The 24,631-nt window shown below is 48.6% G+C and overlaps 1 protein-coding gene across 5 annotated transcripts in view; it reads left to right on the top strand.

Moving 5' to 3' along the window:
- Nucleotides 1-1,026: 1,026 nt before the first annotated feature.
- Nucleotides 1,027-24,631, top strand: part of TECR (trans-2,3-enoyl-CoA reductase) — a 34,158-nt gene continuing 10,553 nt past the window's right edge. Inside the window, exons 1-5 of one of the 5 annotated variants that reach the window (XM_073588717.1) lie at nt 1,027-1,164; nt 18,775-18,825; nt 22,436-22,487; nt 23,236-23,280; nt 23,568-23,671. In XM_073588717.1, the coding sequence (XP_073444818.1) occupies nt 1,150-1,164; nt 18,775-18,825; nt 22,436-22,487; nt 23,236-23,280; nt 23,568-23,671 (267 nt within the window). In that variant the 5' untranslated portion in view covers nt 1,027-1,149. Of the gene's footprint in view, nt 1,165-1,191; nt 1,328-18,251; nt 18,826-22,435; nt 22,488-23,235; nt 23,281-23,567; nt 23,672-24,631 lie in introns of those variants that run through there. The other 4 variants (XM_073588715.1, XM_073588719.1, XM_073588716.1 and 1 more) reach the window with 4 other exon arrangements.

Below are 24,631 nucleotides of genomic sequence, written 5' to 3'. Positions count from 1 at the left end.
TGGTCCGTTCTCCAATTATGTCTCCTGGAAACAGTCCCCCTAGGAACCTTGGTGACAGTCCCCTTGGTTCCAGTCCGTTTACACAGCGGGGACTCCCCCCTCCTACATGTGCAGGGACAGTGATGCTGGCGCTGAATGGGTGCAGGGCTCACATGACATAATAACCTAATGTGAGACCCGGGAACGTGAGAGCTGACGCCGCTGGAACGCCAACCAGCACGGATGGTGAGTGTAAGTGATTTTATTTTAGTGGGGGGCAAAATTCAGAATAACTAGGGGTTTTTCCTAGTAGTGGAGAGACGCGCCGCATGTCCGTCTCCACTGGCGTATGTGCACACATAGTGGGCATGGGATTTCAGAAATCAAATTCACTATGCTGTAACATCTGGATGCTGCACAAGGACGCAGTGATCGGGGTGTACGCTCCCAGGCTTCATCGCCGCACTGCACATGCACACGGAAGCTGCGGTGACGTAAAGGACACAGGCAGCCATGACGCTTGCGGTGTCCGTGTCCTGCGTCACCGCTGTCTGGGCACGTGCAGTGCATCGATGAGGCGCTCACCCAGCATACTGCGCACTGCAACGGAGGCTGTCACCTATGGCAACCAGATTTTAGGCAGAACTCTGGCTGCTTTGAGTAACATTTGACCTCTTTTGTTTCCCATGATTGAGGCCCAGCTGGATGATGGATGATGATACTATCACTATCTCTTCGGTATTCCTAATGCACAGCTCATAGGCGCACTCCAGTGTGAACACAGATTTGGCTGTGACTGTCCAGGACTCCAGCCACGCCCCCTGTGCAGCGCTACAAATAGCCTGACAGCTGTCAATCATTCCTGGCAAACCCCCGACTCCCATTGGCTAGAGAGCAGCACGACAAAAATCCCTGCCTGCTATTGGCTGGTTAGACGTCAATCATTAACGCCCCTCCGCCCATTGCACCTTACTCTTATTCCGCCCATAGATGGAACTTCGAGTCCTATTGGCGGAGTGTTCTATAACTCCACCCCATAGCCCGCACTTTGTAATTTGGTTGGGTGAGCCCCTTGTCTGTCACTATGTCGATTAGTTGGCACCGCCCCTGGCTGGATCTCCGGCAGGGACCTGCGAGCTGCTGTGTGTGGCCTAAGCGCCAGGTGCAGCCATGAAGCATTATGAGGTGAGTGCCGGCCCGCGGGGCTGTGTGCTGGCGCTGAGTGGGTGAGAACACAATGGCGGCCGCTGTCACAGAGAGACCTTTGTCAGTGACTGCGGAGAATGAGGACGGGGGCCGCGGAGGGACAAAAATATCTCAGAACGCCAGAAGTGATAGAAAGTCACAGGTCAGGACTGATGGAGGCAGCGGTACAGTCAGTGACTAGAGTTCTGTACAGCCATGTGCCCCCCCCCCCCGCCAACATTCATATTGGGGGGACCCAGAGTTCAGACTCCTGTAGATGTGTCCCGTTTTCATCTGTGCTGAGATACGGTGGGCCCCCCTTACTGCGATCGAGGCGGCGGTCCCCCCCTACTGCGATCGAGGCGGCGGTCCCCCCCTACTGCGATCGAGGCGGCGGTCCCCCCCTACTGCGATCGAGGCGGCGGTCCCCCCCTACTGCGATCGAGGCGGCGGTCCCCCCCTACTGCGATCGAGGTGGCGGGGCCCCCCCTACTGTGAGCGAGGCGGCGCTGTCCCCCCCCCCTACTGTGAACGAGGAGGCGGTACTGTGAGCGAGGCAGCGGTGTCCCCCCCCCCCCCTACTGTGAGTGAGGCGGCGGTACTGTGAGCGAGGTGTCGGTGTCCCCCCCCCCCCCACTGTGAGCGAGGTGGCGGTACTGTGAGCGAGGCGGCGGGCCCCCCCCTACTGTGAGCGAGGTGGCGGTACTGTGAGCGAGGCCGCACTATACTTCCTGTCCCTGTACAGCTTCCACTGTTGTCATGGCGATCACATGGATTTCCAAATCCATCACTGTCCCCCCCCCCTACTGTGATCGAGGCGGCTGTCCCCCCCCTACTGTGAGCGAGGCGGCGGTACTGTAAGCGAGGTGGCGATGTCTTCCCCCCCCCCCCCTACTGTGAGCGAGGCGGCGGTACTGTGAGCGAGGTGGCGGTGTCCCCCCCCTACAGTGAGCGAGGTGGCGGTACTGTGAGCAAGGCGGCGGGCCCCCCCCTACTGTAAGCGAGGCCGCACTATACTTCCTGTCCCTGTACAGCTTCCACTGTTGTCATGGCGATCACATGGATTTCCAAATCCATCACTGTCCCCCCCCCTACTGTGATCGAGGCGGCGGTCCCCCCCCTACTGTGATCGAGGCGGCGGTCCCCCCCCTACTGTGATCGAGGCGGCGGTCCCCCCCCCTACTGTGATCGAGGCGGCGGTCCCCCCCCCCTACTGTGATCGAGGCGGCGGTCCCCCCCCTACTGTGATCGAGGCGGCGGGGCCAACCCCCCTACTGTGATCGAGGCGGCGGGGCCAACCCCCCTACTGTGATCGAGGCGGCGGGGCCAACCCCCCTACTGTGATCGAGGCGGCGGGGCCAACCCCCCTACTGTGATCGAGGCGGCGGGGCCAACCCCCCTACTGTGATCGAGGCGGCGGGGCCAACCCCCCTACTGTGATCGAGGCGGCGGGGCCAACCCCCCTACTGTGATCGAGGCGGCGGTCCCCCCCCCCTACTGTGATCGAGGCGGCGGTCCCCCCCCCCTACTGTGATCGAGGCGGCGGGGCCAACCCCCCTACTGCGATCGAGGCGGCGGGGCCAACCCCCCTACTGCGATCGAGGCGGCGGGGCCAACCCCCCTACTGCGATCGAGGCGGCGGTACTGTGAGCGAGGTGGCGGTACTGTGAGCGAGGCTGTGGGCCCCCTCTACTGTGAGCGAGGTGGCAGTACTGTGAGCGAGGCGGCGGTGTCCCCCCCCCCCCCCCCTACTGTGAGCAAGGTGGCGGTACTGTGAGCGAGGCTGTGGGCCCCACTGAGCGAGGCCGCACTACACTTCCTGTCCCTGCACAGCTTCCACTGTTGTCATGGCGATCACATGGATTTCCAAATCCATCACTGTCCCCCCCCTACTGTGATCGAGGCGGCGGTCCCCCCCCCCCTACTGTGATCGAGGCGGCGGTCCCCCCCCCCCCTACTGCGATCGAGGCGGCGGGGCCAACCCCCCTACTGCGATCGAGGCGGCGGGGCCAACCCCCCTACTGCGATCGAGGCGGCGGGGCCAACCCCCCTACTGCGATCGAGGCGGCGGTACTGTGAGCGAGGTGGCGGTACTGTGAGCGAGGCTGTGGGCCCCCTCTACTGTGAGCGAGGTGGCGGTACTGTGAGCGAGGCGGCGGTGTCCCCCCCCCCCTACTGTGAGCAAGGTGGCGGTACTGTGAGCGAGGCTGTGGGCCCCACTGAGCGAGGCCGCACTACACTTCCTGTCCCTGTACAGCTTCCACTGTTGTCATGGCGATCACATGGATTTCCAAATCCATCACTGTCCCCCCCCCTACTGTGATCGAGGCGGCGGTCCCCCCCCTACTGTGATCGAGGCGGCGGTCCCCCCCCTACTGTGATCGAGGCGGCGGTCCCCCCCCTACTGTGATCGAGGCGGCGGTCCCCCCCCTACTGTGATCGAGGCGGCGGTCCCCCCCCTACTGTGATCGAGGCGGCGGTCCCCCCCCTACTGTGATCGAGGCGGCGGTCCCCCCCCTACTGTGATCGAGGCGGCGGTCCCCCCCCTACTGTGATCGAGGCGGCGGGGCCAACCCCCCTACTGTGATCGAGGCGGCGGGGCCAACCCCCCTACTGTGATCGAGGCGGCGGGGCCAACCCCCCTACTGTGATCGAGGCGGCGGGGCCAACCCCCCTACTGTGATCGAGGCGGCGGGGCCAACCCCCCTACTGTGATCGAGGCGGCGGGGCCAACCCCCCTACTGTGATCGAGGCGGCGGGGCCAACCCCCCTACTGTGATCGAGGCGGCGGGGCCAACCCCCCTACTGTGATCGAGGCGGCGGGGCCAACCCCCCTACTGTGATCGAGGCGGCGGGGCCAACCCCCCTACTGTGATCGAGGCGGCGGGGCCAACCCCCCTACTGTGATCGAGGCGGCGGGGCCAACCCCCCTACTGTGATCGAGGCGGCGGGGCCAACCCCCCTACTGTGATCGAGGCGGCGGGGCCAACCCCCCTACTGTGATCGAGGCGGCGGGGCCAACCCCCCTACTGTGATCGAGGCGGCGGGGCCAACCCCCCTACTGTGATCGAGGCGGCGGGGCCAACCCCCCTACTGTGATCGAGGCGGCGGGGCCAACCCCCCTACTGTGATCGAGGCGGCGGGGCCAACCCCCCTACTGTGATCGAGGCGGCGGTCCCAACCCCCCTACTGTGATCGAGGCGGCGGTCCCAACCCCCCTACTGTGATCGAGGCGGCGGTCCCCCCCCCCTACTGTGATCGAGGCGGCGGTCCCCCCCCCCTACTGTGATCGAGGCGGCGGTCCCCCCCCCCTACTGTGATCGAGGCGGCGGTCCCCCCCCCCCTACTGCGATCGAGGCGGCGGTCCCCCCCCCTACTGCGATCGAGGCGGCGGGGCCAACCCCCCTACTGCGATCGAGGCGGCGGGGCCAACCCCCCTACTGCGATCGAGGCGGCGGTACTGTGAGCGAGGTGGCGGTACTGTGAGCGAGGCTGTGGGCCCCCTCTACTGTGAGCGAGGTGGCGGTACTGTGAGCGAGGCGGCGGTGTCCCCTCCCCCCCCCCCCTACTGTGAGCAAGGTGGCGGTACTGTGAGCGAGGCTGTGGGCCCCACTGAGCGAGGCCGCACTACACTTCCTGTCCCTGTACAGCTTCCACTGTTGTCATGGAGATCACATGGATTTCCAAATCCATCACTGTCACTTCTGACTTGGATGTTCTCATCCGTACAGTCCCGTACGCCTTGTGCTCCGTGACCCTGGACCGGTCAGACTGTGGCTGATCTGGCGCCATAATCAGCAGACTGATGTCCCACGGTATGAGGGGGTAAAGTCCAGTGATAACACCGCTGATCTGTTAACCCTTCACTGTCAACGATAGGTGACTTGTAGAACATGAGATCCTATGATGTCATCCTCTAGGGCAGCTGCTTTGAAACTACATCTCCCAGCATGAATATTTCCGACAGTTTTCCCGTTAACCCCTTCCTGACATGGCCGCCCCGAAGTACAAACAGTCTGTCTCTAGGATGAGGAACATGTTTGTGCTCCCGGGCGGCCTGTGGACAGGTGTTTTCCTGGTTCCTCTGGCTTAGAGCAGGAAGATGAGACTCTGCCTACAGTCCCGCCCCGGAGCACGGGCATCTTATTAGCTGAAAACTCCTAACACTGATTACACAGGAACCACAAGGGCGTGTGCACACGCTGCGGATTCTGCTGCGGATCCACAGCAGTTTCTGCTGCGTTGTACAGTACCATTATTCCCTATGGGAAATGGAAACCGCTGTGCAGACGCTGTGGAATTTTCCGCACGGATTTGCTGCGGTTTCTAAACCGCAGAAAGGATTGACATGTCAATTCTTTCTGCGGATTCCTATCTCCTTCATTATGGAGATGGTGAAACCGCAGGGCCAAAACGCAGAATAATCTGCAGATAAACCGCAGGTATTTTGACCTGCGGATTTTGCAAAATCCGTGCGGATGAATCCGCAGACCAATCCGCAGCGTGTGCACACAGCCTAAGACGGATTTCATCAACCCAGGTATCATTGTAATCCGTATAACAGTGCCAACCTTACACTTAGCAAAATCATGCTGACAGGCTCACTTTAAGTCATTTAAGCGGACTAAAAAAGGTAAATATTTAAAAAAAATATATAAATTCGGCTCACTCCCTTGTTCTCACTGTAACCCCTTCCTGACATGCACTATACACGTGCGGCGCAAGTTGGGAGCCAGGTGTATGGAATGGGATCCCTGGGTGAGCTTGCCCCGTACCCGGCAGATAATAGCCGTAACATTACTATATATGGCACAAGCGATTGGACAATTGCAGGTTTAAGTCCCCTAAAGGGACACAAAGATGCAGTAAAAAAAAAAAAAAAGTTTTAAAAATTATTAAATTCGTAACCCCCTCTCTTCCACCCCCTCTAAAAATACAAATTTCAAAATCACGTGATATTGACGTGTCCGTAAAAGTCCTGTCTATCATAATATAAAATTAAACTCTAAACTGATAATAATTGCAAAACAGCAAATCTGTGCAGTTTTGGTCCCCAGAACAGAGCAAAAAAAAAGTCATATCTATCCCAAAGGGATTTCAATAAAAATGTCTAGCCGTGGGACAAATACGCCCTCAAACAGCTCCATAGAATGAAAACTGGAAATGTTATGGTAGTGGTAAAGAGGATTCAATCCGGCACATCCATCCATTCAGGTAAAACATACATTTATTGAATCCTGTTAAAAGAAACCTGACGCGTTTCTGGCGCAGCAAGTTCGCTCTTAGTCATAGGGTGTTAAAAGCAAGGTAACAAGGGAAACTTATACAGAGAGGATAAACCAACCACCGCATATAAGTGCTACAACTGGGTGAATAAATGACGACACGACATGTAATGACATTAGTGAATGTAGAACAAATCAATCATATCCCGATAGGGAAGAGTCGTCAGTGATGTCCGTTGCTGGAGTTGGGTTAGTCCAGCTCTACTGAGCATGCACAGGTTCTCTATTTATTTTACTCATTTATATAGCGCCATTCCACAGTGCTTTACAGACATTATCGCCACTGTCCCCGATTCCCTAGCAGTATGTTTTTGGAGTGTGGGGGGAAACCAGAGAACCCGGAGGAAACCCAAACAAACACGGGGAGAACATACAAACTCCTTACAGATGTTGTCCTTGGTGGGATCATTTCTGACATTTACTCAGTAAGATCTTGTCGCTGTACACCTGTCTTCTCAGTGCACAGTGACAGTGCGCTCTCTTGCCGGCTCCGATGAGAAGTGGCGAGCTGGCAACAGAGCGCACTGTCATTGTACAGTACAGAGTCAGTAAAGAAGGGGCAAACAGAGACTAGTACCGCCAAATGGATCAACGGCCTCTGTGGCTGGTATTAGCTGTAGAGATGGTTGTTCCCTTTCAAATATAATTTGTCCCTCACGGCGTTTTTTTTTTTTTTAAACAGCTCTGTACTTTGAATCCCCCGGATCCACTGACAAGTCTGCGCTTCTGTGGCATTGACTGTATCGCTGACATCACCTTGACTGCATGGCAGTCAAGTGACGAACTCAGTCGTTCATAGTGGCGGTAATTCACTGTAGACTGTCTATAGCTGTAGTCAGGGCTGCGAATTACAAAGAGGACCTGTCACCTGGTAACAAAGTGGCCAGGTTTTTCCGCCTTGTTTTTGCTTCTCCCCTAAGTAGTCCATGTTTTTTCTGTTTTAAATCCGCTGTGTGGTTTCAGAGATATGGCTACTTTTTATTTAGTGCTAATTAGATTTGTCTTTACCAAGGAGGAGAGGCTCGCTGGATTCTCAGGGCATGTCATTATTCTGCTCTTCACTATTACTTCTCGAGCAACTCCTCCCCTTGGTAAAGACCACAAAATTTGTACTTAATGAAAAGACGCATATATCTCCGGAACTGTATGGTGGCTTTAAAAAACAAAAATTGGGGAAGTAGAATATTGCAAGTTCAAAAAGTGTCCACTTTTGACCAAGCTACAGATCCTAATGAAAAACCTGAAAAGTATAAAGGTTTTAGATACTGAAATGCATAGAGACCGAAGTGAAAAAAAATAAAATATATATCACGATACAAGCTGCATACGTTATTCAATAGATTGCCTAGAGTTAAGCAGGCTGGTGTACTTGCTATGAAAAGTTGTCAGAATGGCTATATAATCCTGAAATTAGGATGAGCATTAATTAGGATTCCAGAGAAAGAGAGCTCAATTGTATTCTCTCCGCTCATCCAGCCTGACTCAGCAGTGTAAGGCTATGTGCACACGTGCGGAATTCTCCACGGCAATTTCGCAACTCCCTGCCGCGGGAAGTACGCATGCGGAATTCCCGCGAAAAACTAGCATTTTGCAAGCGTAATTAGCTTGCAGAATGCTAGCGTTTTCCAAGCGATCTGTAGCATCGCTTGGAAAACTGATTGACAGGTTGGTCACACTTGTCAAGCATAGTGTTTGATAAGTGTGACCAACTTTTTTTTAATAATGATGCTGCCTATGCGGCATCATTAGTAAAGAGATATGTTAAGAATATTAAGAAAAATAAAAAATCGTGATATTCTCATCTTCCGGCGGCCCCCGCAGCTTTCCCGGTCCTCGCGATGCTCCCAGCAACTCCCGTTCCCAGCGATGCCTTGCGATAATGACCCCAGATGACGTAGCATCACGCGAGACCACTACGTCACAGGTCATTGTCGTAAGGCATCACTGGGGACGGAAGATGCTGGCAGCGTGGTGAGAGGCGGAAAGGACTCCGGGGGCCGCCGGAAGGTGAGAATATCATGATTTTTTGTTTTAATTCTTTTTTTAACAGGATTATGGTACCCAGGGCCTGGAGGACATGCTCCTCTCCTCCAGACCCTGGGTACCATCCGCACATGATTCGCTTACGTTGCGCATGGTGGGCGGGCATAGCCACATGCGTAAAGTAAGCGGATCAATGCATTCCTACGTGTGCGGAATCCCCGCGATTCCGCACAAAGAATGAGCATGCTGCGTATTTTTCTGCGATGCGATTCCGCCACGGAAAAATACGCAGCATTAGCACAGCATTGCGGAATGCCATTGAATTCAATGGGTTGCGTTTTGTATGCGTTTTTGCGGCGAAAAAACGCGGCATAAACGCTTTCAATCCGCAACGTGTGCACACAGCCTGAGATCTCAGCTTGGAGGAGTGACAGTGAAGAGATTGTAAGGATTGGGAACCATGGTGACTTTTTTGACCGCGATACCATTGATGTGGTCAAAGTTTGCCAGGTGTCACTTTTACATCACAGCATAATATGGCCCCAAAGGTACTGTGACAAGCAACTTACAAAAAAATCCAGCGCCATGTGACTTGATTGTCACAAGCACAGTACCCTCCGGGTCACAATGTGATCTTATTCATTTGTATCCGTAATATCTAGTGATTTCTGTTTGTGCGACAGGTGTCGTGACCAGAGTCTCCATGTAGTTCCAATTTTGGAATTAGCCGTTATCACCTATGTATAATAGGTGATCACTTGCTGATCGGTGGTTCCAAAATTCACCTGAATGGAGCAGTGGTTGTTCTTTCGTTCACCTCCACCAATCTTATTGCTAGCAATTTCTTGCAATGTTAGGAATAACCCTGTAAACACAATATCCGTCCACATAAACAGATAGTGTCCCACTTGCTGCTGAGATCTCACACTGCTCAGTACAAGCTGCAGCCCTCTGTCTGGGTGGGCAGCCACTTGAACTCATATGCTCTCTGTATAACTGGAGCAAATTGTTCATTTAGAAATCAGGATTATTTAGCCATTCTGACACAAATTTTCAAAGTAAATACACCAGCCTCCTCAGGTCTAAGATCCTTTTTTGTTTGAATTAAAAATAAACAAAGGCTTCAGTTCACTCCTACACTTCATCCAGACTTTTCTTGAGGAATCGCTCCTATGTGCAGTAATGTGTACGAGACCCGGTTTTATCAGATCGTGATATGTCGGTCAAGCCTGTAGAGGTGTGGAACTGCACAACTCCACCTGAACGTCGCTGCTTAGATGTTATATTAAAGCTTATGCCAACGTGGGGAAAGGAGCTGTGCCTAACGGTGAAAGTATTAGGAGGCTAAACTGAATAGAAGATGGGAGATGACAAAGTTATTGTGTCCCCACAGTTTCTGAGAACAAGTAATGGAGGGACGATTGGTATTGGCGTCCCCATCAAAACCGATCAATCGCATTCCACTCCAAGCAGTCCCAATGAGGATTGTTGGAATAATCTGACGGATTTGCAGTCATTGTCAAATATTCTAAAAAGAACGGTTAGGAGAGGCGACCTATAAGAGATGGATAGCATCAGTGCTCAAAGGGACATTTTCAAAAGCCGCTGCATATAAGCCCCTAAAGGCCTGTGTCCAAACTTGGACCATAGGGCCGGACTTATAACTTTTTACGTTTCTTTATCCGAAGGCTTTTAGTTTGATTGGGAATCTTCAGAGGATGATGATAGATAAAAGATATTGTCAAAGCTGCAAGACTCTGATGTTGTCCGGTCTGGAATAACCAAACTGTTTTATAGAAACCTTCCCACATCATCGCTCCGTATGATGTGGGCTGCCGGGGGGACCCTTCACGCATTCATGGGTTGGCCCTATTGGTTGTAAAGCAATAGAATCTTTCAGCACAACTAGAGATGAGCGGAAACTCTAATTTGTCCCCAAAAATTTGATTTGCGGCAAAAAAAGTTCAGAAGATTCTCAATACTGGAAAGGTTGTGGTTACCTGGAAAATACACGTAGGAGAGACAACGAGAAAGAGAACCCAGCTGGGCTTACCCTCTACAGGCGAGAGAGAGGATCCTTAAGACCATAAACGCTTACACTCTACTGGAGAGAGAGACTTACCCAGTGATTATGGAGATGGAAATAGACTCTGCTGTAGGAACTGGGCTCTGATGAGAATAGCTGATCTGTGATGGCCCAGGTACACCACCACTGTACAAGACATGATGTTCCTCTAATGTCTAAGCTGCATGGCATTATGGCGAAACAGACATCGCCAAACAATGATGCTATCCTGCTCTCTGATGCTTCGGCAGTGTGGGAAATGGGCAAGTTGTTTTGCAAAACAAATCTCAAAATATTTGAATTCGGGTGAAACCTAAAATTTCAAGAAATTCAAAGCAAGTTAGATGTTCTGCTGCTCTATTCTCTAATCACAACCAATGGAAAAAAATATACATACAACCCCGCCGAGGTTGTCACACCTTTCATACTTTGTGCACCAGTTTCTCTCTCCTTTCAGGTAAAAGTAGACATTGTTACACAGGTCCACCAAAGTATCAGCCCACCTAGCTGTAAAATGAGGTGAGGATCCCCTAAAAATTGCAGTTGCTAACCAAACCAGTAACTGGCACAACACTCAGGTGCGAGCAACATCCACCTGATGGTTCTTTGGTACAGGCCATGCCTATTTGACAAGTAACCACTGTCTAAACGCCATGTAGTGCACTGACTGGGGTGTTACCAATTTGTCCATACTCCTAAATGGGACATGGGCTGGACTGTGTCCTAGGTTAGGGTGCTAACCTAAACTGTCCTTAGAACGACAACCACCATCCAGGTTCCTTATAATCCACCAACTGAGGTGGAATTTTATAAACCTATTGTACTTATTGGGACATTAACCATTGTCCTTGTTCTATGTGTTTTCATTGATTTGGGGTGGAACTAAATGGTCCTTTTGTCCTAATTGGAAAATAGTTTTGAGATTACCCTTATAGGACAAGGTAACCAAACTTCCACCATAAGGCCAACTATTCTTGTCAGGATGTGTATTCTATCCGTTTCTGACCATCAGGGCTGGTGCTAACTGGTTAATAATGGTGCAAGAGTTTCACAATACTGAGAGAAGTGGTGACCAGACGTACTCTTGAGGGCAGTAACCTCAACCGCTCTTTTTAGGGTGACCAGTATCATTGCTCTACACTGCACCGATTGGGGTGGAATTTAATATATCTATTCATACTAATCAGGGTAGAACTATGACTATCTTGCAATGGAATAGTTCTGATACTACACATTAATATCTGTCAGGCCACCGATACCAATCCTCTCTTCTGTATTTGACCTCAGGACTTTGGGGACACAATAACTTAGTGACTTCCCATCCTGTATTAAAATTTGGCATCCTAATACTCTCAACACTATTATTTTTTTATTATTTGGTGCCATTTATTACAGATGATTTAATAAAAGCTAAAGGGATGGTGACGGCTCATCCACGGGCAACAGACATCCGACAGTGGCTGTTTGATTTTAGCCAGGTTTGTTTGACTCTGAAATGCTGCGAACTTTCAGAGAAAAACATGGTTTCAAATTCAGCGGGGAGCGAGCTGCACGAGTGTCTAGTAGGACAGGTAGATCTCCAGTGGCTTCTCCCCGCCCGCTCTCCTTAAGTTTACAGGTCTCTCTCTTTGTGGTGTTTATAGCGAGGAACCTGTTCTCACTGGCACAATGAATGAGAGCCTGTCATCGAGCAAAAGGATCTTGTTAGGGACCGTAGGAAGAGACCTGACCTCTCTGGCTTCTCCTCTCACCACTTCAGGTGCTTGTGTAGTCTCTCCTGTGAATACGCATGGTAGAAACCTTTTGATCTTCTAGAGTGGTGCGAGAAGCTGGCCGGGGTGGGGTGAACATGCATTAACCCCAAATCACTGCAGTATGAGAGCGAGAGCTGGACGGGGTAGATGATCATTCCTGTTCACACATCCATGCCTCGCTGTGATGCCTCCTGCTGTTTTGCTTCTTATCCACTATGTGGAAATGCTGTTAACACCTTGGTGAGATTACTGCTGCCTAAAACCTCTCCAGCTACTGTGCTGATCGTCCGTCCTGCTTTTCCGGCAATCTGTGCGCAAAGGTCCATAAGTGTTCTGTGAGCTGTGCCTCATATAGAAGTTTAAATATGCAAAACACAAGCCGCGGAGACACCATCGACTAGCCAGGTCTTTCCCCGGGAATGAACAACCACGGGAAGGGAACAACCTATGCCAAAACATGGTATCCATCCACAGACAGCTGTTTCGGGGTATTGCCCCTCATCAGTGTAGAGTAGGAAACTGGCCAGTAGGAGCAATGCCTAGTAGAAGACTGTGAAAAATGAGGATGAATGAACTCATGGAGATCAACATCCAACACTGCGGAGACACCATCACATGTTTCTCAACGCAGTGATTCTAGAGCAATGCCCCCATCCCTTATGGGAAATGTGAAAATATGTTGATATGTGGATGTTGATCTCCATGAGTTCATTCATCCTCATTTTTCATATAGAAGTTTAGTCATTCTGATGATCGGGAACTGCACATAAAGCAGTTCCTTAATACTGATATTCGAATCACTTACTGCCTATGTGGAAGCAATCTGAGGGTCCTGCAGAGAAGACACACTGAGAGCCCATCACCAGTATACAGGCTGTACTCAGCTGTATCCGCTTCAGGAGGACCCATGGACTCTCCTGACTCTGCCCTGACATGATGGAAACACCGGGCACAACTCCTTGACCACTTGTATTGGTAAATGGTGATCGCTTTCAGCCAATGTCCTCATCCTCCTTGTGATCCTCCTAAAGTGAGATCCCAGGATTACTACAGATGCCTACTTATTGATGGGCAGCCCCGGAGCTGCAGATACACCGAGCTCTCCACAAACACACCAAGTTCTGTGTTTCAAAACGTGGACGTACTTTTATTTTTTAAAAGTCGTTATACAATGCGTTTTGGCTCTCGTAAGGACTTTCATCAGGTGTGAATAACAATACAATGTTTAATAACCTACACAGGACAAGGGAACTTTTTGAAAAAGTGCAGCTTCACGTAATAGACGATCGGTGATATTAGATTTTATAAGTCCTGACAATGACTACAAATACATAGATCAATGAGGGAAACGGTCTGCACATACAGTACAGACCAAAAATTTGGACACACCTTCTCATTCAAAGAGTTTTCTTTATTTTCATGACTATGAAAATTGTAGATTCACTCTGAAGGCATCAAAACTATGAATTAACACATGTGGAATTATATAATTAACAAAAAAGTGTGAAACAACTGAAAATATGTCTTATATTCTAGGTTCTTCAAAGTAGCCACCTTTTGCTTTGATTACCGCTTTGCACACTCTTGGCATTCTCTTGATGATCTTCAAGAGGTAGTCACCGGAAATGGTTTTCACTTCACAGGTGTGCCCTGTCAGGTTTAATAAGTGGGATTTCTTGCCTTATAAATGGGGTTGGGGCCATCAGTTGTGTTGTGCAGAAGTCTGGTGGATACACAGCTGATAGTCCTACTGAATAGACTGTTAGCTGCTTTTTTCTTGCCATAATACAAATTCTAAGTAAAGAAAAACGAGTGGCCATCATTACTTTAAGAAATGAAGGTCAGTCAGTCCGAAAAATTGGGAAAACTTTGAAAGTGTCCCCAAGTGCAGTGGCAAAAACCATCAAGCGCTACAAAGAAACTGGCTCACATGAGGACCGCCCCAGGAAAGGAAGACCAAGAGTCACCTCTGCTGCGGAGGATAAGTTCATCCGAGTCACCAGCCTCAGAAATCGCAGGTTAACAGCAGCTCAGATTAGAGACCAGGTCAATGCCACACAGAGTTCTAGCAGCAGACACATCTCTACAACAACTGTTAAGAGGAGACTTTGTGCAGCAGGTCTTCATGGTAAAATAGCTGCTAGGAAACCACTGCTAAGGACAGGCAACAAGCAGAAGAGACTTGTTTGGGCTAAAGAACACAAGGAATGGACATTAGACCAGTGGAAATCTGTGCTTAGGTCTGACGAGTCCAAATTTGAGATCTTTGGTTCCAACCACCGTGTCTTTGTGCGACGCAGAAAAGGTGAACGGATGGACTCTACATGCCTGGTTCCCACCGTGAAGCATGGAGGAGGAGGTGTGATGGTGTGGGGGTGCTTTGCTGGTGACACTGTTAGGGATTTATTCAAAACTGAAGGCATACTGAACCAGCATGGCTACCACAGCATCTTGCAGCGGCATGCTATTCCATCCGGTTTGCGTTTAGTTGGACCATCATTTATTTTTCAACAGGACAATGACCCCAAACACACCTCCAGGCTGTGTAAGGGCTATTTGACCAAGACTGAGAGTGATGGGGTGCTATGCCAGATGACCTGGCCTCCACAGCGACCAGACCTGAACCCAATCGAGATGGTTTGGGGTGAGCTGGACTGCAGAGTGAAGGCAAAAGGGGCCAACAAGTTCTAAGCATCTCTGGGAATTCCTTCAAGACTGTTGTAAGACCATTTCCGGTGACTACCTCTTGAAGCTCATCAAGAGAATGCCAAGAGTGTGCAAAGCAGTAATCAAAGCAAAAGGTGGCTACTGCGAAGAATCTAGAATATAAGACATACAGTATTTTCAGTTGTTTCACTCTTTTTTGTTAATTATATAATTCCACATGTGTTAATTCATAGTTTTGATGCCTTCAGAGTGAATCTACAATTTTCATAGTCATGAAAATAAAGAAAACTCTTTGAATGAGAAGGTGTGTCCAAACTTTTGGTCTGTACTCTAGCAGAGGCTGGTTTTTAGTGCATCCCTCGGAAGCGGTGACGTGTTTTTCAAATATAGAAGAAAGACAAAAAGAAAAATTGGGAAAAGCCTCACAATGTGTTAAATGTAGTGTTGCTCCTTGTTAACAAGGCATGGTTCCAATACCGTTGACCACTGGAGAAAATTGACACAAAAAAAATCCACATGGTCTATGACGAAGGGCTTCGTCCAGAAACGCGACAGTGAGCACTTTTTTTTTTTTTTTTTATTATTTATTGCCTGGACACCCCTTTTTTAACCATGTGAAATAAAGCTACATATTTTTTATTCATGCGGCCATGTGGATCCTTTTTCTTTTTTTGTGTTTTTCAAATAGTGGTATCATTGTTGGGATTTGCTATCCATGCGCTATGGCTGTATATTTTTAAGTCTGTTACAGGAAGCGACTCCTTTTTTTTTTTTTTCAAAAGATTCCCTGCTCCGCTATGTATATATTTAAAGATTTTTTTTTTTCACACCTGTCGAAGTCTTTAATTGGAGCCAAAACATTGTGTACTGCCTTTAAAGAATATAGTACTTCCAAGTTTTGAACCTCTGAAGACTGTGGGCCCAATTCATCAAGCCGATGTTGCCTTAAAATGGCATGAAAACTTGGCACTTTTTGGCATTTTCACGCCAGTACCAGTCAGTTCACCAACTTTTTGGATATCAAACAAACCTGAGGTGGTGAATAGCCAAACGTTCCTGATGACTTCATCATAACTTGCACCCCTGGATGGACGTACATTTCTAGCGGTGGGACACAGCTGAAAGATGCGTGGCAGACTAACCACCAGGGCTGTGGAGTCGGAGACGTGGCGTCTGAGTCGGAGACCATTTTGATGGAGTCTGAGACGGTGTCATGGAAATTGAGGAGTCGGAGGTTTGACTTACCAACTCCACAGCCCTGCTAACCAACATTCTTACTAAATCTGGGCATTGGTGTGCTTCTGGAGAACTGTCTCTATCTGGTGTGCCAAGGGTGCCCGTCGTGGTATAAAGTTTGCACAATCACTGACCCGTTCAGTATTGATTGGACATAGACACCGGACAGGGACTCTCCTATTGACAAGGAGGATGTTGGGACCCAGGTATTATTTAAATGTGTACATTTGCTGGAGGGAAAAGAGGAACAGAGTTTAAAAAAAATATAAATTAAAAAATGCAGTTTTGTTATTTCAAAGGGAATACAAGTATTTACTACAAAGGACACGACAGAAGAGGTGACTATTTAAAGTATTGCCTGGGAAGCCAAGGGTTATTTATTTGTATGGCCTCTTGTCTTAGAAGTACCCTCTTAGTTAGGAATCCTGCTCGCCAAGTATTTGGTACTCTTAGAATTTTATTACTAGTTCCTTGTGCCTTTCTATAAAACTTCTTGTTCCTAGTGGCGGTCAACCCATCTCCCAAAATATCTAAATGGGACATTGTGTTAATCAAAATTTCATAAATGGCCCCAAAACTATGATGGCTATCAGTATGTGTTGGTGCAGTTCCGACCATGGGGAACCTCACAGACTTCAATTGGGGGGAAAAAACGAGATGTCCGATCCATATGTATTCCATAGAAGCAGTCTTCGGAGCATTGTCTAGATCTGCTTCTTTACGCACCCCAACTCACCCTGCCAGGGTGCCAAATATATGCCCTGGAAGCCATCTGATGGAGGAATGTGACCGAGTTATGTTCTCAAATGGTAGGGTATGTCTCCACGTAGCTTTTTGTGTTTTTTTTATTAGTGCAAATTTTCCCTGTTGTGACCAAAAATGGCTTGGCATTAAAAAAATGAAACAAAAATGCCGCAGTATTCTGGCCATAACCTGATATATTCACTCAGGAAAAGCACCTCCCAAAAGCTGCATGTCATCATTTCCTTACAATATTGCATAAAATCTATAAACTGGAAAGCTCTTCTTGACAACTTTTGTTTTTATCTGATCGTCATAAATCACATTAGTGGTCGAACTAATAAAAATACCCACGACGCTTGATGAGGTCCTGACTTCTAATTGCGCTGGAAGTTGACCATCCATCTGCGGTCAGCTCGCTCAAAAAAATAAATCAACCTAGGAGAAACCTGATGGCCCTTATTAAAAGCTTTAAATACTTAATTAGATGCTGTGATCAGTCAGCCCATTTAGCTCAGATGAAGTACATGTCAGCTAATCTAAAAAACTTGGCCTCATAAAAAAAATTTCTATTAGATGTAAAAGACAAAACTCAGAAAAAAAAACACAAAAAAAAACAATCACAAGACTGCCCCTATCAAGTTGTCGCCGGATGGTGGCGTCCTCCTTGGAGGGCATGACTGCTAGACTCTGCAGAGTGTTAATCCACAGGGGGATTTGCTCTGATATATGATTTCGTCAGGTCAGACCCTGCCAGGTAAAACACAATTTCCCAAAGAATCTTAATACTGTCTGCACCTGCGAAAGGGTTAAAACTATGTCCGCCATAGAGTACTCACCTCTGGTGTGGTAGGTCTCATCTCTTTCGGGGTTGCCTCTCGTACTATGTGTTTTCTCGCTCTCATGTTGTATGGGGGTCTTGTGTCTTCTGCAGAAGGGGAGGTAGTATGGGGAGCAGTCTATATTTAGGCTTTTGGGACTGAGCCCAGATATTTGCTGAGATCAATGAATACCAAGAGACAACCGCAGAGGTGTAGAGAGACATCCCCGGCCAAAGGGAGGGCCAAGAGGGAGAGAGAGTACAGCATGTCCAGAGAATCATAAACAGGAATGGCAGAAGTTAGGTGAGGAAGAGAAAATTGTCACACCCATGGAGATTGAGCAGAGACCATAAGACGTGGTCTATCGTAAAGTTGGTAGTGTCCATGTGTGGGGTCTCAGTGGGTGGGAGTCTCGGAAGTGTAGAATCACTAACAGATGTGAAATAGCCTAGGATGATAAATATAGAGATCTGCTTCATGTTACATCTGGACAGTCCGAGTGTGAGACTGCCAGGGTGAGAACGTGGAAGAGAGAACCTGTATGTGTAATTTTCCAGCATGCTGCAAAGTAATGGAAGATATTAGACAGAGCGTGCGAGGGAGAGACTCTATGTAAGCAGCTACCTAGAACGCCTAAGAAAGTGATATATTACCCAAGTGTCGGAGAAGTGGTGCTCTAAGCTTCGACACCTGTCATAGAGACCACTTCCCGGGGGAGAGAGAGGTTTGCATTTAAAGAGAACGTTTGAGACTGCTGAGGAAGCGAAAAGATTGCTGAGATAGTAATATATCCCTGAAAATAAGATCATCGCTAAGGAAAGCAGAGGCAGTTTGCAACACAGAAGGAGCTTGCCTGAGAGGATTGGGGAATCTACAGGGTAAAAGGAAAAGTCGGTACACTTCAAGAATTTTTTTTTTGTGACATGGATATGAACTCTGTGGTTTCGGAAATAAGGCGGCCCAAGGCTCAGAATGATAGTTCAGCTAGCGTCAAGCGTTCAACTTCTAAACCTCCAAAGAAAAAAGCCCCCGCTAAACGTGCTACTGTTTATTTTGAGGTGGAGATCCTTGATGCCAAGACACGGGAGAAGCTCTGCTTCCTGGACAAGGTAAGGAGCCGCTATGTGAATGAGTTCAAGTATTGGTTAGTTGGCACTAGGAAGGCCATATTGTGTGGGTGGGTACCATTGTAGTGGAGAGGACACCAGAAAAACCTATTTGGAGATCTTGGGAGTGAAAATGATAGGTATCAGTCCAGCAAGAAAATTGACAAAAAAGTAGGCCAGGAGTAGTGAGTGATAAGGTTGGGAATTGGCAGGAAAAGGATCATGGGATGACACCGGTGCCACCTACTAGAGTTGATTCCTACTGGTTAGAATTTTGAAAAAGAACATCAAGAGATCTTGTCCAAAAATCTTGGAGTGATATAGACTGGAATGAGGAAGATGGACATATCGTGGGCAGGGGACAGTGTATTTTGGTTACCAGTGGGGGGGGTAGGAGAGAAGCAATGGCAGGAGGATATTGGTTGGCAAGGTAGACATGCAATGCCTATATTGGATGTTGATAGGCTTGTTCTTGGCCATGGCTGAAGCTAGGATTGAAGATGAATATTAGGGGGTAGTAAGAGGATGATTCAGCCCCTTGAACTCTTTTGCAAAATTTGCTTGTATAATAACAAACATGGAAATTCTCAGATAATGAATACTTTGCACTCAACGATCTTCATATCCTTTCCTCCTCTAATTATATTTCAACATGTCACCACTGCAGCCAATTACTGACCTGACTGCTGAAGTCCTCATCATTAGAGACGTGTTAAGCAGATACCGGTGGGGGATCTAGAAAGTGTCGGCACAAAAGTGGTGGGGATTTGATTACTTGTTTTGGCCATTTTATAGCGTTTTCTGCTTTTGTAACAAATAATAAAAGTTGAGAGGGCAGGAGAACCACTTAAAGTAGAATCTAATGGATTTCGAGACATTTGGGGGTGCCACCAAGGATTGAAATGAAGCCACAGCTTGGTGGGTCGTAGAAGGAAACGCACATGGTGGAAGATAGAAGAGGATGGACATAAAGTGGGCAGGGAGCATTGAGAACTGGACAGCTATAGGAAGGGAAGATCTAAATGCTCCATCACATATTAAAGTAGAGGACATGAGTAGTTTGTATCAGCAGTGAGAGGCTGGAGGAGTGAGAATATTTGGCAGGTGTCAACAATACTGCACCTGATGGAAAATTAGGGACAGAGGTTACCACATTGGTGGGTTTTGAGGAGGGTGTACATGAATAGTTCACCGATGGGTAACCTGATGATCTCACAGTCCTGAGTGTGTTTCATAACTTGTGCCTGAGAGCTGGAGAGTTATGGCGGGACTTATATATGCATTCCAGGGATCCATTTCATGGGTATCCGGTGTAGGACAATATACCAGCAGGCATGTTTTGCGAAACGCATTAGGACTAAATGTAGCTGTAAGATAAACTAATCTCAAATGCCTGTCCATTCGGTATGGTGATGGGTCTAGTGTTGTCTATGTATATGCATACGTATATCCTCTCACTGCTAGGCGCTGACATCGAAACTTCTCAGAAGATAAAGTCAGGGAGGATACACGAGCTCAGATCACCACTGATGCCTGAAGGAAAGCCTCTGGAGCTTAGTATAAAAGGGATTGTCCAGGATTAGAAATGCAAACGGGTGCCACACCCGTCCATACGTGGCATCCCATATTGCAGCTTAGCTCCACTGAAGTGAATAAGACTGAGCCGCAGTACCACACACAGCCTGTGGACAGGGGTGGTGCTATTTGGAAGAAATCAGCTATGGTTTTTCTCTTTGCGTATAACTCCATTAATCCTAAATCCCTTTGCTTGTCATCAGAGATTTAGACAGATTATCGTGAATGCTCTTCCTAGTGCAGCATTTCATTTTTAAGTCCAGCAATTTGTAACTGGTTAAGAGGTTGCCACAAAAATGTGGGCATGGGACATTCTAAAATAAGAGGCATAATCTCCTCTTGTCTCCCTCCCCCCCGTTGGTCAGTTTGTGCCATTCCCGGTGGTTGGCTCGAGAAGCAAGGAGTGCGCCATCTGGATGTCCCGGCACTGCTGAAACCTGTGATTGTCTGCAGCGGTCAGATGCCTGGAATAGTGTCATCGGATATTTCTCTCTTGCAGTTGCTTGTCCATTCCTTTTGGATAGTTCTATGTCGGATAGGTGGGTGTCCAGCACCCCCAGTGATCAGCTGTTTATACATTACTCAATATTACTAGCAAAAGCCGTGAATTATGTAAATCACAGGATGGATAGACGTGTTAATGATATGCAAATTCTGAAAGAATTTGTTCTCTATCGAGTGATCAATATTGTTCAGAAATCCCCGCACTTAAAGCCTTGGCTGCTATTAATGAGTTATTAATGGTTGTCTGAGGAATGTTCTGCTTGGGCAAATCATCAAGATCCGCTGCTGGCAGCTACTTTTGTAATTGCCGACCAATGGCATCCCAGATGTTTTTGATGTGAGACAAGTCTGGAGACGCTGAGAGCATGTTTAGGCCACACAGGCTGCTCACAGTAGGACGGGCAATATGCAGCCTGGCATTGTTTTGTTGAAAAAATGGTTCTTGGGACACTTTGGTGAAATAGCTGTACCACTAGTTTTACGATTCATTCATTCTCTACTGTAATTGAAATTGGATTTCTCATACCAAGCCTAAGGTGTCTACACAAGTCATCAGAAGTCATTTGCACAAGATTGGGCTATGAGTCTGACTTCCAGCTGCAGGTGTCTACTGACCTCACGCCACCATACTCAAAGGCCATCATGGTGCTGAGCAAGACGGTAATGGAGGCTGGATTGAGATCCGTCCTCTTCAGTGATGAGTCCCCTTTCTGTCTTGGATGCATTGAGAGCTGGAGAATGGTCTAGAGACCACGTGGGCAACGCCATAAGGAGGTCTTCACAAATGAAAATGACATGGATCCTACTCCTGGGATTATGGTGTGGAGAGGGATAATGCATGGTAGCTGGACCCCTTCGGTATTTATTCCAGGTACACTTAATACTCTGGATTACATTGATATGGTTGTGGAGCCAGTGTACTGCCATTCCTCCAAAGTATCTAGGAGCTGTTTTTTAAATGACCACATGATGCCTCCTGTTGCTCGTGTGACTGTGAGGAGCCTGCATGGCCTAAACATGGTACTGTGGCCTCCATCGTCTCCGAACTTGTCTCCAATTAAACATGTGTAGGAGGTCGTTGATTTCCATAACTTCACGACTTTTCCTTCTCGGTATTACAGTTTCAATAGTGAAGAGTGTAGCTCAGGCAGTGACCGGATATAAACTGAACAGAGCCACAACTGCACTGCTGCGTTCACGGTATGGTGCCCAATTGCTCCTTTCTGTTCGAAAGTAGCTAAGCCACCATTACCGAAAATGGCCACTTACCGGGAATCTGAGCTCTAATGTTCCTGCTCCGTTTACATCCGTCCATCGCTAGGTGTCAGGGTGCAGGCCGTCAATATCATAAGTCTGGCCATCCCCTTAGAGGTCCTTCAAAATGTGGAGAACCCCTTTCAGAAATAGGGTTTTTAGTGGCCTGTCTTGACAGTACTGTGGGGGATTGGACATGTTGCAGATCCGTCTTGTGCTGGTGCCTTACACGTAACATCAGCTCCTGGTTTATTCATTTAGCATTTGCCTTGTTTTCTAGGTGGAGCCCAATGCTACCATAGCAGACATTAAGAACATGTTCAACAAGTCCCGTACGTATGAAGCCAGTGTCCTATTAATCCCTGTGTCCTTGTGACTGTGCTGTAATGTCATTAGCGGCTTGCAATTAGTGTAAAGATGTCACCACCAGGTCCTTACAGCTGTGTTCTGCTGACGCTAGCATATTACAGCGGCCTTCACTCCCCTGCTCTTCTGAAAGTGACTCTCATCCCAAATGACTTCATGGGTTAATAAGAGTCCAGCAAAAAGACTTTCAGGCCTCTGGACCAGTGGCCATGTCTGTAGTCCATGGCTGGTGGACCAGAGCCCTGCAGTCTGCCTCCTACCTGTCGGATTCCCCTGCGCCACTCCTTTGTGACCACGCATGGCGTCACACTGAGCCCGCTAATAGGGATAGGTGCCGGGTGTTCCTGCAGGTAGGACGAAGTTTGGCCACTACAGATTATCGACGTGACCACTGGACCAGGGTCTTGCGACTCTTTCTGAAAGTCTCTGTTTGGCATTTAAAATAATAAATTCATTTTGATCAGTCTTTTATGGATACAGCGATATTCGCTGTCACTAATTGATGGTGGCACTTAAATGGGTTAACGGTGAAGAGAGCAAGCTCCAGCCACTGCTGTTACAGGCAAATGCTGGCTGTGTAACACAGTCCACACCTGCCAGGTATGGCGCAGGCTCAGCTCTTGATCCCGTTCCATACTTTCGTACCTTTACATCCATCTAGGATGGAGACACCGGTTGTGCACTGGGCTGTTACATATTTTTTTCTTTCATTAGATCCGGAGTGGTACCCGGCCCGCCAGTCACTGCGTCTGGACCCCAGTAAGTCTTCTCTTATTGGACTGTGGGTGGTATTGGGGGATGAACCTGGGGCCCCCTTTCTTATCTGTGTGATTTAAAAAAAAAAAAAGAAAAAAAAATACTCTGAATTTGTGACTAATTGTTAGGGCTGTATTTTTTTTTGGGTTAGGGATTTTTTTTCCCTAAAAAAAGATTTTATTTATGTTATTAGGAAATTTGTTGAGTCGTTCTCTTCAGTGGTGCGTTAGTGTGGGTCATCTCAGCGCTGCACTTCACCTTATAAATTCGTTTCTCCGTCTGTGTCACAGAGGGCCGGTCGCTGAAAGAGGAGGACATTCTGCAGAATCTGCCTGTGGGAACCACTGCCACCCTGTACTTCAGAGACCTGGGGGCGCAGATCAGCTGGGTCACTGTGAGTACTCCTCCCTAATGGGCACCGTTCAGCTCCTTTGTAACTAGCGATGAGAGAACGTCCTCGGGTAAGGTGTTATCTCAGCATGCTCCGGTGCTGACTGACCATCTTCGGCATGCTCGAATAATATGCTTGAGTCCCCTCAGCTGAATGTCTCGCAGCTGTTTGATAGCTGTAACACAAGCAGGGATTGCTTAACAGCTGTGAGACATGCACAAATGGGGACTCAAACTTATTCGAGCACGCCGAAGTCCCTCGGTTAGCACCCGAGCATGCTGAGATAACACCTTATTTGAGCACGTTCGCTCATCGCTATTTGTAAACTTTAAACTTCAGAGATCTTTAGCCCCTTTGTTGCTGGGCCATTTTTCAATTTTAGCCGGTACATTTAAGTTTTCTTCCCTCAGCACAGAGTATAGGTAAGAGTAAAAATATACTGCATTTACCCACAGTGCACAGAAGGAAGCATGCACGTACCACATGTATACACGCAGTGCAGAGGGAAGCGTGCACGTACCACATGTATACACGCAGTGCAGAGGGAAGGGTGCACGTACCACATGTATACACGCAGTGCAGAGGGAAGGGTGCACATACCACATGTATACACGCAGTGCAGAGGGAAGGGTGCACGTACCACATGTATACACGCAGTGCAGAGGGAAGCGTGCACGTACCACATGTGTACACGCAGTGCAGAGGGAAGTGTGCACGTACCACATGTGTACACGCAGTGCAGAGTGAAGCGTGCACGTACCACATGTATACACGCAGTGCAGAGGGAAGCGTGCACGTACCACATGTGTACACGCAGTGCAGAGGGAAGCGTGCACGTACCACATGTATACACGCAGTGCAGAGGGAAGCGTGCACGTACCACATGTATACACGCAGTGCAGAGGGAAGCGTGCACGTACCACATGTGTACACGCAGTGCAGAGGGAAGTGTGCACGTACCAC

The sequence above is a fragment of the Dendrobates tinctorius genome, unplaced genomic scaffold (genome assembly GCF_039654945.1).
Source record: "Dendrobates tinctorius isolate UK_male_01 unplaced genomic scaffold, ASM3965494v1 ptg000104l, whole genome shotgun sequence".
NCBI classification, from domain to species: Eukaryota; Metazoa; Chordata; class Amphibia; order Anura; family Dendrobatidae; genus Dendrobates; species Dendrobates tinctorius.
Note: the sequence above shows the minus strand (reverse complement) of the source record. Positions and strands in the feature narration are given on the sequence as shown.